This window comes from Aspergillus saccharolyticus (assembly GCF_003184585.1).
Source record: "Aspergillus saccharolyticus JOP 1030-1 unplaced genomic scaffold BP01scaffold_2, whole genome shotgun sequence".
NCBI classification, from domain to species: Eukaryota; Fungi; Ascomycota; class Eurotiomycetes; order Eurotiales; family Aspergillaceae; genus Aspergillus; species Aspergillus saccharolyticus.
Window position 1 is genome coordinate 1,107,254 of NW_020290612.1, and position 12,853 is coordinate 1,120,106.

Here is a 12,853-nt window from a genome sequence, read left to right on the forward strand (position 1 = left end):
ACCCTTCATCATTGCAGCATTCACCAGCTGATTAGGATGAATACTGGTACTGGTAGTGGGACTACTAGCAACTGCTGTAGCCATAGACTGCAATGACTGGATGGCTGTAATCTCCCTCTGTTGTATTCATGATCCTCGAGTCCGGAACATAGCATGCATCCATACTATCCTCCATCCATAACTAAGTACACTCTCTGTATCGCCTCCTCCATCATGAATTCAGTCAATCAATAGTAACCATTCCCACAACGCCCTCCCCGCCTTTAGCCTCATGGTCGCTGTCCCCATTCTACTAACCCCCCTTTGATTTTCTCTTTTCTCAACGCCATGTAATTAATTTTGTTCATTGCAATTCGGCTGTTGGTGAGTGTCAGTTTCAGTCAGTCAGTCATACGCGGTTCTTCTGATATTCCCCGACCGACCGCCTCGCCTCCATCCATTCATCCATCAATCCACCATTCTGCGAATCCCCACGCTGCCTCCTCCATTCTCACTCACTCACTCTCTCTCTCACTCTCCCTCTTCCTCTCTCGCTGAGTTCCCTCCCTCAACTCTCCTCTTCCTCACCTTCTGCGTTGATACCCCCTCCCCCTCTTCTCAATCCCACCTATACTGGTCCTACCCACCTGGGGAAACTCGACGCGACACGCCAATTTCCCCAGGCTACGACATTTGGAGTCCTCCCTACTGCGCTCGACGAAACGACCGAAAGAGTGACTACCCAGCACCGCCGTGACGCTGCGGTAACGGTCGACTACGATCCGACCACTCCCTGAACCGCCTCCTCTTCTTCCCTCTCCTTCTCCCTCTTCCACAACCCCCCGTCGATTGCGTGCACTCTTCTCATTAACATTGTATTCCTCTCAACGACCATCCGCCGCTCGCCTCGACCGGCTGGATCTCGCGTCTCCTCTTCTCCATAATGTCTACCCCTTCGACAGCCACCGCGACACACCCTTCGCATCATCAGCAACACTACGCATACCCCCATCATCAACCCTACCAGTCAACCCCATCGTACCCAACCACGTCCGCTGCAGGCACGGCTCGCCTCGTCACCTCCGCCTATCCCTACACTGTCAACCCTCAGACGACCTCGCTTCCCTTCGTCCAATCTCCCAAGACCATACCCCCGGTTCTGACGCCCACAACCGCTTCCACAACGACCGCCATGCCCCCCACGCAGAACCTGATCAACAGTGCGGCCACCGCCCACAATGGTCGGAGGAGGAAACCCAACTGGGGCGAGTTCTATAAAAATGGCATACCAAAGGAAGTCATTGTCATCGATGACACGCCGCCTCCAGAGCAGTCCCAGGACGCCTCGCGCAATCTGGCGCCGGCTTACATGAATGCCCCGAATGGGACGGCGCCCCAGCCGGCCAGCAAGAAGCGGCGCACCGGCCCCGACACGACCTACGACCTCGCGGCTTATGATCGACCCTCTTTCTCCATCAACCCTCAACAGTACGGCGAAGAGTCCACAGGCGAGTCTCTCTCCACCGACCGAACAACATCTCTACACACTACCGCGCCCACCTCGCTGTCCCAGGGCAGCACAGGGGCTAGCAATGGCGTTTACTACGAAGACGCCAACACCGGCCAGAAACGCAAGCGGGTGACTACTCGAAAGTCGGCTCGTGATGAACAGAAGAGAAAGGAGTTGGAAACCGCTGGGGATGCGTTTCTAAGTTACGTTCCGCCTCCGAAGCCCATCATCAAGGCAAAAGAAGTACCAGTCCCCGTGATCCGCGACGTCAGTATTGTGATTCATCCCGGAGACTATGCAGTAGCGGCTAACATCAATTGCAGTATGGTAACCGAGGTGAGAAATATGATGATGACGACGGCCATTACATCGTGCAGCCCAATGTGCCGTTGACCGATCGATGTAAGTCATCCGCGTGGCGACAAGCAAGCCTGGACTAACATTTGCAGACTCGATCGTGAAATTATTGGGCCAAGGCACGTTCGGGAAAGTGGTCGAGGCGTACGACAAGACCCGCAAGACCCGCTGTGCGGTTAAGATCATTCGCTCCATCCAGAAATATCGCGATGCGTCGCGGATCGAGTTGCGAGTCTTGTCTACGTTGGCCTCGAATGACAAATCCAACCGGAACAAGTGCATCCATCTACGGGACTGCTTCGATTTCCGCAACCATATCTGCATTGTGACGGATCTCTTAGGACAAAGTGTTTTCGACTTCCTCAAGGGAAATGCCTTTGTGCCGTTTCCCAGCAGTCAGATCCAGAACTTTGCCCGGCAATTGTTCACCAGCGTTGCCTGTGAGTCTCCTTCGTTGATCATACCATGCAGCTGCTGACCATGCAGTCCTTCATGACCTCAACCTCATCCATACCGATCTTAAACCCGAGAACATTTTGCTTGTCAGCAGTGCCTACCAGACCTTCACCTACAATCGTACTATCCCCTCATCCTCTTGCGCGATCTCCCGCAGCGCCCGGCAACGACGTGTCTTGCTCGACAGCGAGATCCGGTTGATTGACTTTGGATCGGCGACTTTTGACGATGAATATCATTCATCGGTGGTCTCAACCCGACATTATCGGGCCCCCGAGATTATCCTCAATCTAGGCTGGAGTTTCCCCTGTGATATCTGGAGTATCGGATGTATACTCGTCGAGTTCTTCACTGGAGATGCTCTGTTCCAGACCCATGACAACCTCGAACATCTAGCCATGATGGAGGCCGTGATTGGTGAGCGGATTGACACGAAGCTTGTCAGGCAAGTGATGCAGGGGGGCCGGAGTGGGAGCCAAAACCAGGCTGCAAAGTAGGTCTCCTATCTTCTTCGACCTAGGCGGTTCTAACCTCCGCAGGTACTTTTCTCGCCTCCGGCTGGAATATCCTAACGACCAGACCACACGGGCCTCCCGAAAATATGTGCGGGCGATGAAACAGCTCATGGTACGTGCTGGCGCAGCATTAACAGCCGGTAGCACCACTAACGAGGCCCAGGAATTTATCCCAAGCAATACCAAGTTCCATCGACTATTCCTGGATTTGTTGCAGCGCATCTTCGTCTATGACCCGAAGAATCGAATCACCGCCAAAGAAGCCTTGAAGCATCCGTGGTTCAAGGAGTCGCTCGTGGACGACGGGACTGAGGCTCTCCGCATCGGGGAACAATTACAACGCAACGGCCAACGTCGTCAGTGAGGACTCTTGGCTGTCTCTGTCAAAGGGACACTGCGCGCCAACTTGCACGGCATACTGCGAGCCGGCCCATGCGGCCTCGAGCTCTTCTGCCGGGTATAGCTCCTTTAACGATAGATGGATTATTATTTTCTTTTGGATAGTACTTATCAGGGCTGTACGGGATGCCCACATGACGACGACCGGGTATAGGCAATGGGAGAGGATTCATGGCGTTTGGAGTTTGAGCTTTACGTCGCAAAGCTCCAGTACCGGATGGTGAATATTCCCTAGTTGCTTGTCGGACTTTGAGGGAAGAAAAAACCCGTGTGGCCGCCGCGAGAAATCATTTGTGGTTGCGTCTGTTTCTATGGGCTATTTGCTAGCCATCCTACCTTATATCTATTACTGCTATATTTGATACGCCTGCATTAGGTTTCTGGGCGTGGGCCAGGATCTACCTGGACAGTGATTATGATAGTATCTATGATACATGCGATACTCGTTCCTGCCTCCGCTTACGCTTTATTTTCATTGCTCATATGAACCTACGATGTATATACCCCGTGTTGCGACTGATGCAACAGACTGCATGCAAAGGCTTGCCAGCCATGTGAACTGAGTGATATTCATGATCCCGGCACGATGCCTTCTTGAGCTTGATAGACATGGTCTAACTCGAGCTGTCTTGCCTGCAACTACCGAAGAGATATACATCTACAAGATCCCACAGGTATAACCAAGTCTCTCAACTGGTGTCATGATATATAGAGTAAATCTACATTCGCTAATTCAGTTCTGTGAAATGCCATCTTTTCTAAAAACATTACATCGTGTCCCATCCCCCTCTATAAATTCCTCCACGGGCCCTCTGAACCCCGTCTTGACCAGAACTCGCTTACTCGCCGCGTTATCGTGATTCGTAATCGCCCACAGACCCTCGTCCACATTCTCCACGGCCGCGGCCCCGTACGCCTCGGCCATTTGCGCCTGTACCTCCCCGAAGAACTGCTGACTGAGGTGCTGCACCGCCTCTGTCGCGTACCCCCTACCCCAGACGGAGGGGTGGAAGATGTAGCCCAACTCCCACCGGTCCTTGGTAGAGGAGCTATGGTGTTCAGCCCCTTCCTCCGGGGAATTCAACGTCTTCAAGTTGGGGTCATCCCGCTGCGACGGGGCGGGCTCCATCCGCACACCCATGTTGCCAATAACAGGGCCTGCTGTTCCGTCTGGCGATACCTCGCGGATCACGTAGCACATGCGCGGTGGTTGGTCCTCCCCGGAGAGATATTTGGTGAGCCAGCTGCGGGTTTCCTCTAGATTCTGGTCGGGGAGTTTGCGCATGCTGGGGTGAGTGGATTTTAGTTTTTTCCCGTTCTCTCGGTGGGTAAAGGGGGGGGATTCAGCACTCTCGTACCTCCATCTCATGACTTCGGTTTTGTTGCGGATCTCGTGCATGGCTTCCAGGTCGGACGGGGTCATGGCCTCGAAGAGGAGGCGGGGGGTGGTGAAGCTTGCGGGTTTGTACATTTTTTTTTGTGTGTTGTTTGGTCTTTCTGTGCGATTGGAGTGTGATGATGATGATGATGATGAAGAAAGGGTTGACTATATATAATTATACCTGTATGTCTACTTTGGTGGTTTGGGTGGGATTGAGTTGGTCCTCAGGGTTGATCATTCATATTTATGTTTATTAGGAGTTGTTGTTCCTCGTATTACGGCTGGTGCGAGTGAGTCATTGGCTACAGATAGATTAATCGATTACATTTCGGAGAGTGTCTCCATTTCCTGAAAAGGGTCTTGGAGGCATATCAAGTTGGTGCCGGAATTTATCTTTGTTAGTGAATGGGGATATGGATTACTCATGGCAGTCGAGGTGGTTGTAGTGGGAATTGGTATTGTGTAGTAACATATCCTCCGTCTCACTGAGTTGGCACTTGGTGCTTTGCGTAGTCCAGTGAAAGTGTCAAATTAAATCGTGTTCCTAGAATGGCCTGCATGATCATCAGATTGATTTCTCCACCAGATCACCTCACTGAGATAATGTAAATTGCACTTTCAATTCTGCAATAACCATAATGTCCGATGATTATCATATTCACTGGCTAGAATACTACCCATTTGCACTCCAGACGACTACTTATTCACTGCTGGCTTCTTCAGCGGCAGGCCTGGCTTATTTATACTACCCTCTTCTCTTCCTCCTTCTCCCTCCCTCCCTCCATCCTTTCTCCATCATCCCCTCTAACTTCCTTCACATTCCATCATCCTTACTTCTTTCATCCTTCTCACTTGTCTCAAACGCACTCGACTTGAAGTTACAATGACACGAACGACACCTACACTTATCATTATTCCCAAGATGGATCGATACTATCACCCGCCCAATGCATTCACGCGACGTGGGTAACCTCAGATTGAGCTGCCAGATAATTTGCGCACGCTATGGAGCGACGAGAATCAGGACGCGTATTGGAACAGCCAGGTAAATGCCAACCCAGCTCCCATGGAAGGAATGTGGACTGAAGAATAGCAGTCGAGTCTCTTCCCAGCCCGGCAACAATTCATACATGGCCAATCAACGAAGAAAGGCACCATATTCTGGACCTCTAGTCAACCAGTCTTGGAGTATGTTCATGGCACTCCTTCAACCAACTCTACGAAGCTATAGCTCACACGGACAGGCAAGCCAGTATCAACTCCCTGGCTCAAGATCCCTGCTGCGGTAGGAAAGCAAGAGCAGCCGGCCTGCAGAATCACTGTTGACGCGTCTGAAAGAAGTGGATCGTCCCACCAGCTATGTTCGAAGACTGATCGCACCCCTCACCACAGGGCGTCCATGTTCTGTTTCCGGCAGCTCTGCGCGGGCAGCAAGGAAGACTTCACCGTCCGACTGGAATTCACCCTGAACCTGTCCGCAACCCTGTCTACAAACGCCCAAACACCCCCAAACCCCAAGCCCAACTGCAAGATCCTCAGTTCAGTACTCACATACATCGACGAAATCCTCACCACAATTGAGACCACCAAACAATGCATCCCGCTTCCCTTCTCAGCAGTGGCAGTACTTGTGTCCGCGCATATTGCAAAGGACGCGAAGGCCATGATGGACCTGACTTCGAAGACGATGGAGACTAGGACAAAGAGTGGAACACCGAGATCCAGAATGTAAACGCAATATTCAAACTCGATCCAACCCCAGTAGTCGCGCCCCGCGTCTACTGGCTGGGCTCCATCGACGAGAATCCTACAACTAATTGCAGCATTCATGCTCATCCACCCCTCAGCCACCAAATGTACCTGCTTCATGGCAGCGATCCAGGAACCTTGCGATATGGTTTGAGACAATTAAGGTGGGCAGACCCTGGTGTTGTCTTTCACCAAGCGGCCTAAGCCTACTATACGATCTTTACCCCACCGGCGACCAGCACGTCACCGTGCCCATCGAGTTCTTGAACTTCAACATCACTGCTTCTGCGACGGACCAAACCCGACGATCCTCTTTGACGGAGTCCCAGGCCTCCTGTGATTGACTTGGCACCTCACCGCCTCGGCCACCGTGTAGATAGTGTTCCCCAGATAGCCTGGAATCCACCACAACAGCACTCATCACTCTTTTCTTAAAATTTCATTCAGATCAAGCTCCTTGAATCCTTCAGGTTCAGATAAGGGCAAACCCCGAAGGAGGGACTTGTTTTCTCATTCGACCTCTTGCCTGACTAGACAGGCGTGATAGGGGCCCCCAAGAGCCTTCTTCTAGCTTGATCTTGGACACAAAAATACGGTGTCAAATATCAGGTCACTAGGGAGGCTTCTGGTTTATCAATTCCGATCCAGTGAACTAGTTCTAGTTCAACTCGGTAAACCCTCACTGATGCCGAGAGCCATCACAGATTTCGGGCCCTTTCAATACACGGATAGTGAAGGGGAGTGGGATGAGGGTCTGTACCTCCCTCTGGAGGACCCGCCGCCTTCGCCTGAGGATGAGCAGTCAGCCACTCACACCCGGTCAGGACCGGTGACCGACTTACGAATCACTATCTTCAGTGAGAGTGAGATCCCACATCTTTTGGACTTTGGTCAACCAGCCTACCTCGATCTGAGGGGCATTAACCTCAACACCTTTGTTGAGATGCCCCAACAACGTTGCTGGAATGTTCATAATGTCCTTCAGGAGGCGCAGGCACGTCTAAAATGGCTGGCTAGTGTCTCGCCTGATGTCTTTCGTTGATGTTAATCAGCTGCATCCCGCCATCTACTATGCTCATGGGGTCGAGCAGTACCAAGCAGGGCTGATATCGCTGCATCGGAAAGGCCGCCCGAAGATGAACAGCCACCTGTACAGGCCTTGGACGCAAAGCGCGTTCAACAACCTTGCTGGCCCCCTTGGCTACAGCCTTGCCCGTAAATGGGAGTCTTTGACCTCACAGGGGCCGGGCGAAGCTAAATTAGAAGCATGTGAACACACAATCAACAGGATGCTTCCCCCATCATCAGCATCCACCACCATCATCCATATCTATCTATTTATCATCTCAATCACTAGCTCTATCACTAGCTCTATCACCAATCTCCGTTCTTGACCTCAGAAGAGACTTGAATGAACATAGCCAGCCTTTCCCCTGGCTTGCACAAACTACATTTCTGCCGGAGACAGTTATTACCGTCCTGGAACATCATCAACACCGGCACATTGCCGTATCAATCAGAAAGCATCATAGTCTTACCTATGCAGACGAGAAAGGAACCCTGCCCCCGCACGCTTGAAGCTGAGAATGAAAGAAGATCTCGGTGTACCAGTCGATAAGCGCAACCAGTTCGGATGCGTTTCCCAAGGCTCCCGCCGGAGTCTAGACGATTAGCAACATCCAGTAAGCAAAGCTGTGAATCCATACCGCTTCGCAACCGCCGCGTCGACCGAAACACTGCTGGCACAGGATCGATCCGGCCGCATCCAAAACACAGTTAGTAAAGAAGACCTCTTGTTACTCTATCTCCTCAGATTTAAAGTCCTTGACTGCGGTACGAAGGCAACATATGCACCAGAGCCACTTAGGCTTCACTACCGTATCACAAAGGACTGCTAAGTTTGTCTAGCTCTTCGACTACCAGCACGATCTCTACCATGCGGCATATCAAGAGATTTAACATATCGCACATGATACACCAGCGAAGAGAACACAAAAGAGACACAGAGATACTTCACATAATCCTATCTCTACTATATATCCCGCATATCACCCATCTTTTGCTATTAGTTTTCTATCTTTCCGGATTCGGAATACATAAGATTATCCCCGGCACCCGAGCCCGGTGACTCGGTCTAGTGAGAGGAGCATTATTTATAATAGAATAACTAGAATATCATGGTTGGGATCTCCAGAATAACATATTATAGCGGCTATGGGAGTCGTGAGGTAATTAATAGTGGATCTGTATTCTTCCGGTGTCTATAAGGTACTGACTTCTTGCTACTGGGCTACTGATCTCTTAAGGATCAGTCTAATCTGTGGATATAGACTACCTTTGTCATTGCTAGACGAATCCATGGTGTTTAGTGGTTGATTCCTTACCTAGGTTTCTACCCTGACAAGTAGATCCTATCACCTTTCACTGCACAGGCCTTTCCCGGGTATAGCCTGGGTCTTCAGGGGACTGTCAGGTCATGGCACTCTCGGCGGTACCTTTCAATTGAAAGGCCCATGGTGGTGAGCATACTGGTCATGACAGCAAGCGGTGATGCAATGTGAAGTGGCAACGGCAGTCGACAAGACTTCCGATGACACAGATGGCAAAATCGGGATAATCACTTTTTCCAAATTGGTTGAGTTATTTCAAAGGAAGCTGCGTAAAAGAGAATGATGAGATTCCGAGCACAGTTCGGCATTTCCTGCGATACATTCGCCCCCGAAGCGGCTCAGTCACTGTTTATGAATACACAACGCGTAGTGTTCCCCTGCTTACCCAGGTGGTACACCCCAGGTTCGCCTTTTTTAGCCCCCCTACTGAGATCCAAGGAGGAAAAAGGGAAAGCAGCAAGCTAGATGCCATCAGTGCCAGGGGACTATGAGAAGCTATGCAAGACTGCTGCGGAAACATCTTACACTTCGAATAGTGGCTCGTTTGGGATTCGGTTTAGTTGCAGTCCTAGGATCACAGTGGTGGAAGCAGAGTTATAGTGCCGAAGGTTAAGCACGTAGTAATATCGTATTGTAGCTACAACTTCTTATGCCTCATTCCCCTCTCACCTCGCCAGATTTCAGCATCCCTGACGGTTATGGTGCCAAGCTTATGCATACAATCCATTCAGTTGCCCTTGCTATCTGATAATCCATACATGGTTGAAATGATCCGGACATCTCTCCTTGATGTCGATGCTAGTGTCGTTGTCCTGTTTCTGAATAGGGCCAACCCATGTTTGTCGTACTAGTACATTCCATTATGTGGGAACAACAGGGATTTACGCAGAACCACCCAACCCCGCCAGACCGATTATGTGATGACCCAAATTGGGCGGCATCACTCATTGATAGCAGTCCATGAAGACCGGCGAGAAAGATAAGCTAAATAAACCAATGGATAATGCGGCACTAAGTGAAAGCGTTTCTTGGTCTATTCCAGACTTGGCCCTCACACGCTACATTCACCTCCCCTTCAGAGGAGACAGGACGGTAAATACGTGCATACGTACTACAGTACGTCTTGGAATTGGTACAGTAGTAGTAGTAGTAGTAGTAGTAGTAGTAGTAGTAGTAGTAGTAGAACTCCCTTAGCCGAGAAAGGATGCTTGTATCAAGTCCCGTGGTTAAAATGGACAGACAGGCATGTTTGTCCCTCGACCTTCCATTGCGTTGATTGAGGGGCTCTCCGACTGCGTTACGGGGTAGATAAAGATAATAGCTTCGCTGGCATAGCTTATAGTCTATACCAGCTGACTCAAGGTCAGGCAGCATTTCATCATTGTGAATGTATTTGTATGATTGAAATTGGTTACATACAGTGCAAGGTATCACAGAGCCGTTGCCGGAGGATTAAAAGACAATAAGTAACCCTTGTCACTGGGTGATGCAAACACGGAGCCGCCCGGAAACAAGATGAGACGGTCCAGAAACAAAGAAGGGGGTATGTCTAGCTCCAGGACAGAAGAATAAAGGAGACCGGGATGACTGGCCAGCTCTCTGCTCCTCGAGGCGAGAGAGAGGCATGGGCGGGGTATGAGGATAGGTAGCATGAGATAAGGAGGGGTATTGAAGGTACATGTATGTCAAGTAGAAAAGAAATCAAGTCGTACCAGCGTATCTAAGTCGGGGGTTCACCGGAATCGATAGGACTTATGGGCTAAGGGTGAGGTGGGTACAGGGCCGACTCCACCAACAGGAACTCGACCCCGATTGTTCTTTCGGGTAGGCGTCTGCGTCGCGCAGAAGACGCAGACATAGACAGACGGGAGGTTGGCCCGTTCGAGACCAACACACTTGGTATGCAACCAGTGACTGCATGATTCACTGTCCCTGAGTCAGGCTAGGACAAGGTCGCTAGTGTTGAGAGTCACTTACCATTGGATCATCAGGTGGCCACCATTGTCCATGGAATTACAGACACATCTGGTTCCCCGACTGGGATTGCTGAACCGATCGGTAATCGGTGTCGCAATGTCGGGGTCCGTCATCGTCGTGGGCGAGGTGTTCAGAGCTCGCGCACCGAGGTCCAATTCGGCTCCAAAGCGCGGGGGCGACGACCGGAGATGGGCCAATGAACGGTTGGCACGACCGATTCGCGAGCTATAACTGACAGTATGAGGCCGCAGCGGACGTCCCCGCTCTTGTAACACCTTCCGGAGGGCATGCTGAGCATCGCCGCTGCCCTCATCGACATCATCGAAGGGCTCTCCGAGTGATCCGGCACTCAAGTAAGATAGATCCGAGTGGAGCATGCCAGTCTGTCTTTTCGGGGTCCGTTTCCAGTCATCCAGAGTCGGTTTGTATTGGGGTCGACGAGAGAGTCCGCGCGAGGATCCATTCCAAGGGGACATCCGTCCCGACTGGGACGATGCTGCCGTCGAAGTGTAGGAGCCCTTGGAGTGCGGCCGTGAGCCCGAGTCGCTGCGGGCCGTCACCGACCCCCCAGCATCAGAAAAGGCGAAGGACGGGTTGCGACTGGGGATGACGGGGTATTCAGAATAGTCGACCGAGTCATACTCGCTCTCTGTTGTAGAGCCTTCGAGATCCATGGCAGTGATGGGATCGGTCAATCCGGTTGCCGCCTCTTGCACGGGCTGCATCTCAGTCTTGGCTCGACCATCCCGGCCGATGCGGAGGACTACAGACTGAGATCGTGTGGGAAGACTGGCCGCGGACGTTGAGCGGGGCATTGACTGCCGCATGGACTTGACAGGTGACAGGCGACCCTTGGATGGGCTCTTGCGGATGCCATTCGTCGTAGACATCGTGCTCCCCACACCTGAGCGAGCAGCAGAAGCAGTGATGGCTGTGTGGGTGACACTTCGAGTCAGCGTCGGGCGAGTCTGTCGAGGAGTGTAGTCATCCTCCTCCTCCTCCTCGTTATCAAACACGGAGAGCTGCTGGTGGACACTCTGTGCCCGACGGAGCTCTTCCCGCTTAGACTCCTCGGTCTGATGGTGGTAAGGCTGGCGAGCAGGCCGACCAAAGAGCCTCTTTGCGGGAGTTGGCTGGGGCCCCCCAAATCGACGTGCGGGAGAGCTAAGGAACATGGCTGGATCCTCAGCCTTCGCTATCGGGAGACGAGGAGAGGTAGAGAATGGGGCGGGAAACAGCGCAGCATCGGTGGTAGTGGTAGACGACAGGTTGTAGCCGTTGCTATTGAACTCGGGAAGGTCCATGCTGCCCTCAATTGCAGGCAGTTGAGGGATATGGAGATCCTGCAGAGGCGGGGGATTGAGCTGGAAAGGGCCACTAGTCTGCGGACCGAACAGATCGACACCACTTGTCGAGAGACCCATTCCAACCCCATGGTTGGCCAGGTCCTGATCCCAGAACAGCCGCTGCTGCGGGAAGAGAGGGGAGGCGGAAGGATTCAAGGAGCCGAGTTGGAACGGATCGGGAGACGAGGTGAAATCGAAAAGCCGGGGAGAGGCTCCCATGATGCGGCTAGGAGTCTCCAGATGAGCGCCCACGGCATGGGAATCGGAGGTCCGTCGACCGGTGCCCTTGTTCTCACCACACTCCGCCATCTTCTTCCGGGAAGCACTGCTCGGTGGGGGTGTCTGGATGGTGGCAGCAGACTTGGCCGAGTCAACCGTCCGTGGACCGTCCTCCTCTATGAAGCCATTGGGTTTGGACGGCCGGCGTCGTTTCGCTGTATCTGTATCCTGCTCCGTGCCTTTGCTACCCTTCAGATTTGTCTCGGCTTCTAATGGTCGGTCGGGGCCATGTTCCGGCAATCGGAGGGGATTGATCGAAGGGGAGGTTATGCCGAATTTCTGGGGGGTTCGAAGAAATTCCGGGCTGGAGGCATAGGGATCGGAGGTGTCCCAGGTAACTCGGGGATCGAAGAAGCTGGACTCGAGTTTGGGAGTCTGAAAGGCCGAATCACCAAAAATGGTGGTCGTCGGAGGGGTCCTCGTTGGAGTCTGAGGTTCACCGTGTGGATAGCTGAAGCTGAAGGTAAAGGACGGCTCGGTCAGTATCATGGTGCACATCAGCGGCTACTTCGGGG

The 12,853-nt window shown here is 52.2% G+C and overlaps 4 protein-coding genes across 4 annotated transcripts; 2 read left to right on the forward strand and 2 right to left on the reverse strand.

The window, feature by feature from the left end:
• Positions 1 to 509: 509 nt before the first annotated feature.
• On the forward strand, positions 510 to 3,191 carry BP01DRAFT_78732 (putative protein kinase (Lkh1)). The gene is made up of 6 exons (XM_025580107.1): positions 510 to 1,756; positions 1,813 to 1,891; positions 1,939 to 2,286; positions 2,333 to 2,795; positions 2,842 to 2,929; positions 2,981 to 3,191. The coding sequence occupies exons 1-6, from the start codon at positions 923 to 925 to the stop codon at positions 3,179 to 3,181; spliced, it is 2,013 nt and encodes a 670-aa protein (XP_025435461.1). The 5' UTR covers positions 510 to 922; the 3' UTR covers positions 3,182 to 3,191.
• A 758-nt stretch (positions 3,192 to 3,949) lies between these two features.
• On the reverse strand, positions 3,950 to 4,830 carry BP01DRAFT_388513 (GNAT family N-acetyltransferase; the record flags this gene model as incomplete). The annotated part of the gene is made up of 2 exons (XM_025577840.1): positions 4,575 to 4,830; positions 3,950 to 4,502 (listed from the first exon to the last, which is right to left on the reverse strand). Exons 1-2 carry the CDS (start codon positions 4,685 to 4,687, stop codon positions 3,950 to 3,952), a joined length of 666 nt encoding a protein of 221 aa, XP_025435462.1. The 5' UTR covers positions 4,688 to 4,830.
• Positions 4,831 to 5,727: 897 nt separating this feature from the next.
• Positions 5,728 to 6,329, forward strand: BP01DRAFT_379051 (uncharacterized protein; the record flags this gene model as incomplete). Its single annotated transcript, XM_025577115.1, has 2 exons — positions 5,728 to 5,785; positions 5,842 to 6,329. 2 exons carry the CDS (start codon positions 5,728 to 5,730, stop codon positions 6,327 to 6,329), a joined length of 546 nt encoding a protein of 181 aa, XP_025435463.1.
• Positions 6,330 to 10,469: 4,140 nt separating this feature from the next.
• BP01DRAFT_379053 (PHD finger domain protein) lies at positions 10,470 to 12,827 on the reverse strand (the record flags this gene model as incomplete). The annotated part of the gene is made up of 2 exons (XM_025577116.1): positions 10,470 to 10,662; positions 10,714 to 12,827. The coding sequence occupies 2 exons, from the start codon at positions 12,825 to 12,827 to the stop codon at positions 10,470 to 10,472; spliced, it is 2,307 nt and encodes a 768-aa protein (XP_025435464.1).
• Between the last annotated feature and the right edge of the window lie 26 nt (positions 12,828 to 12,853).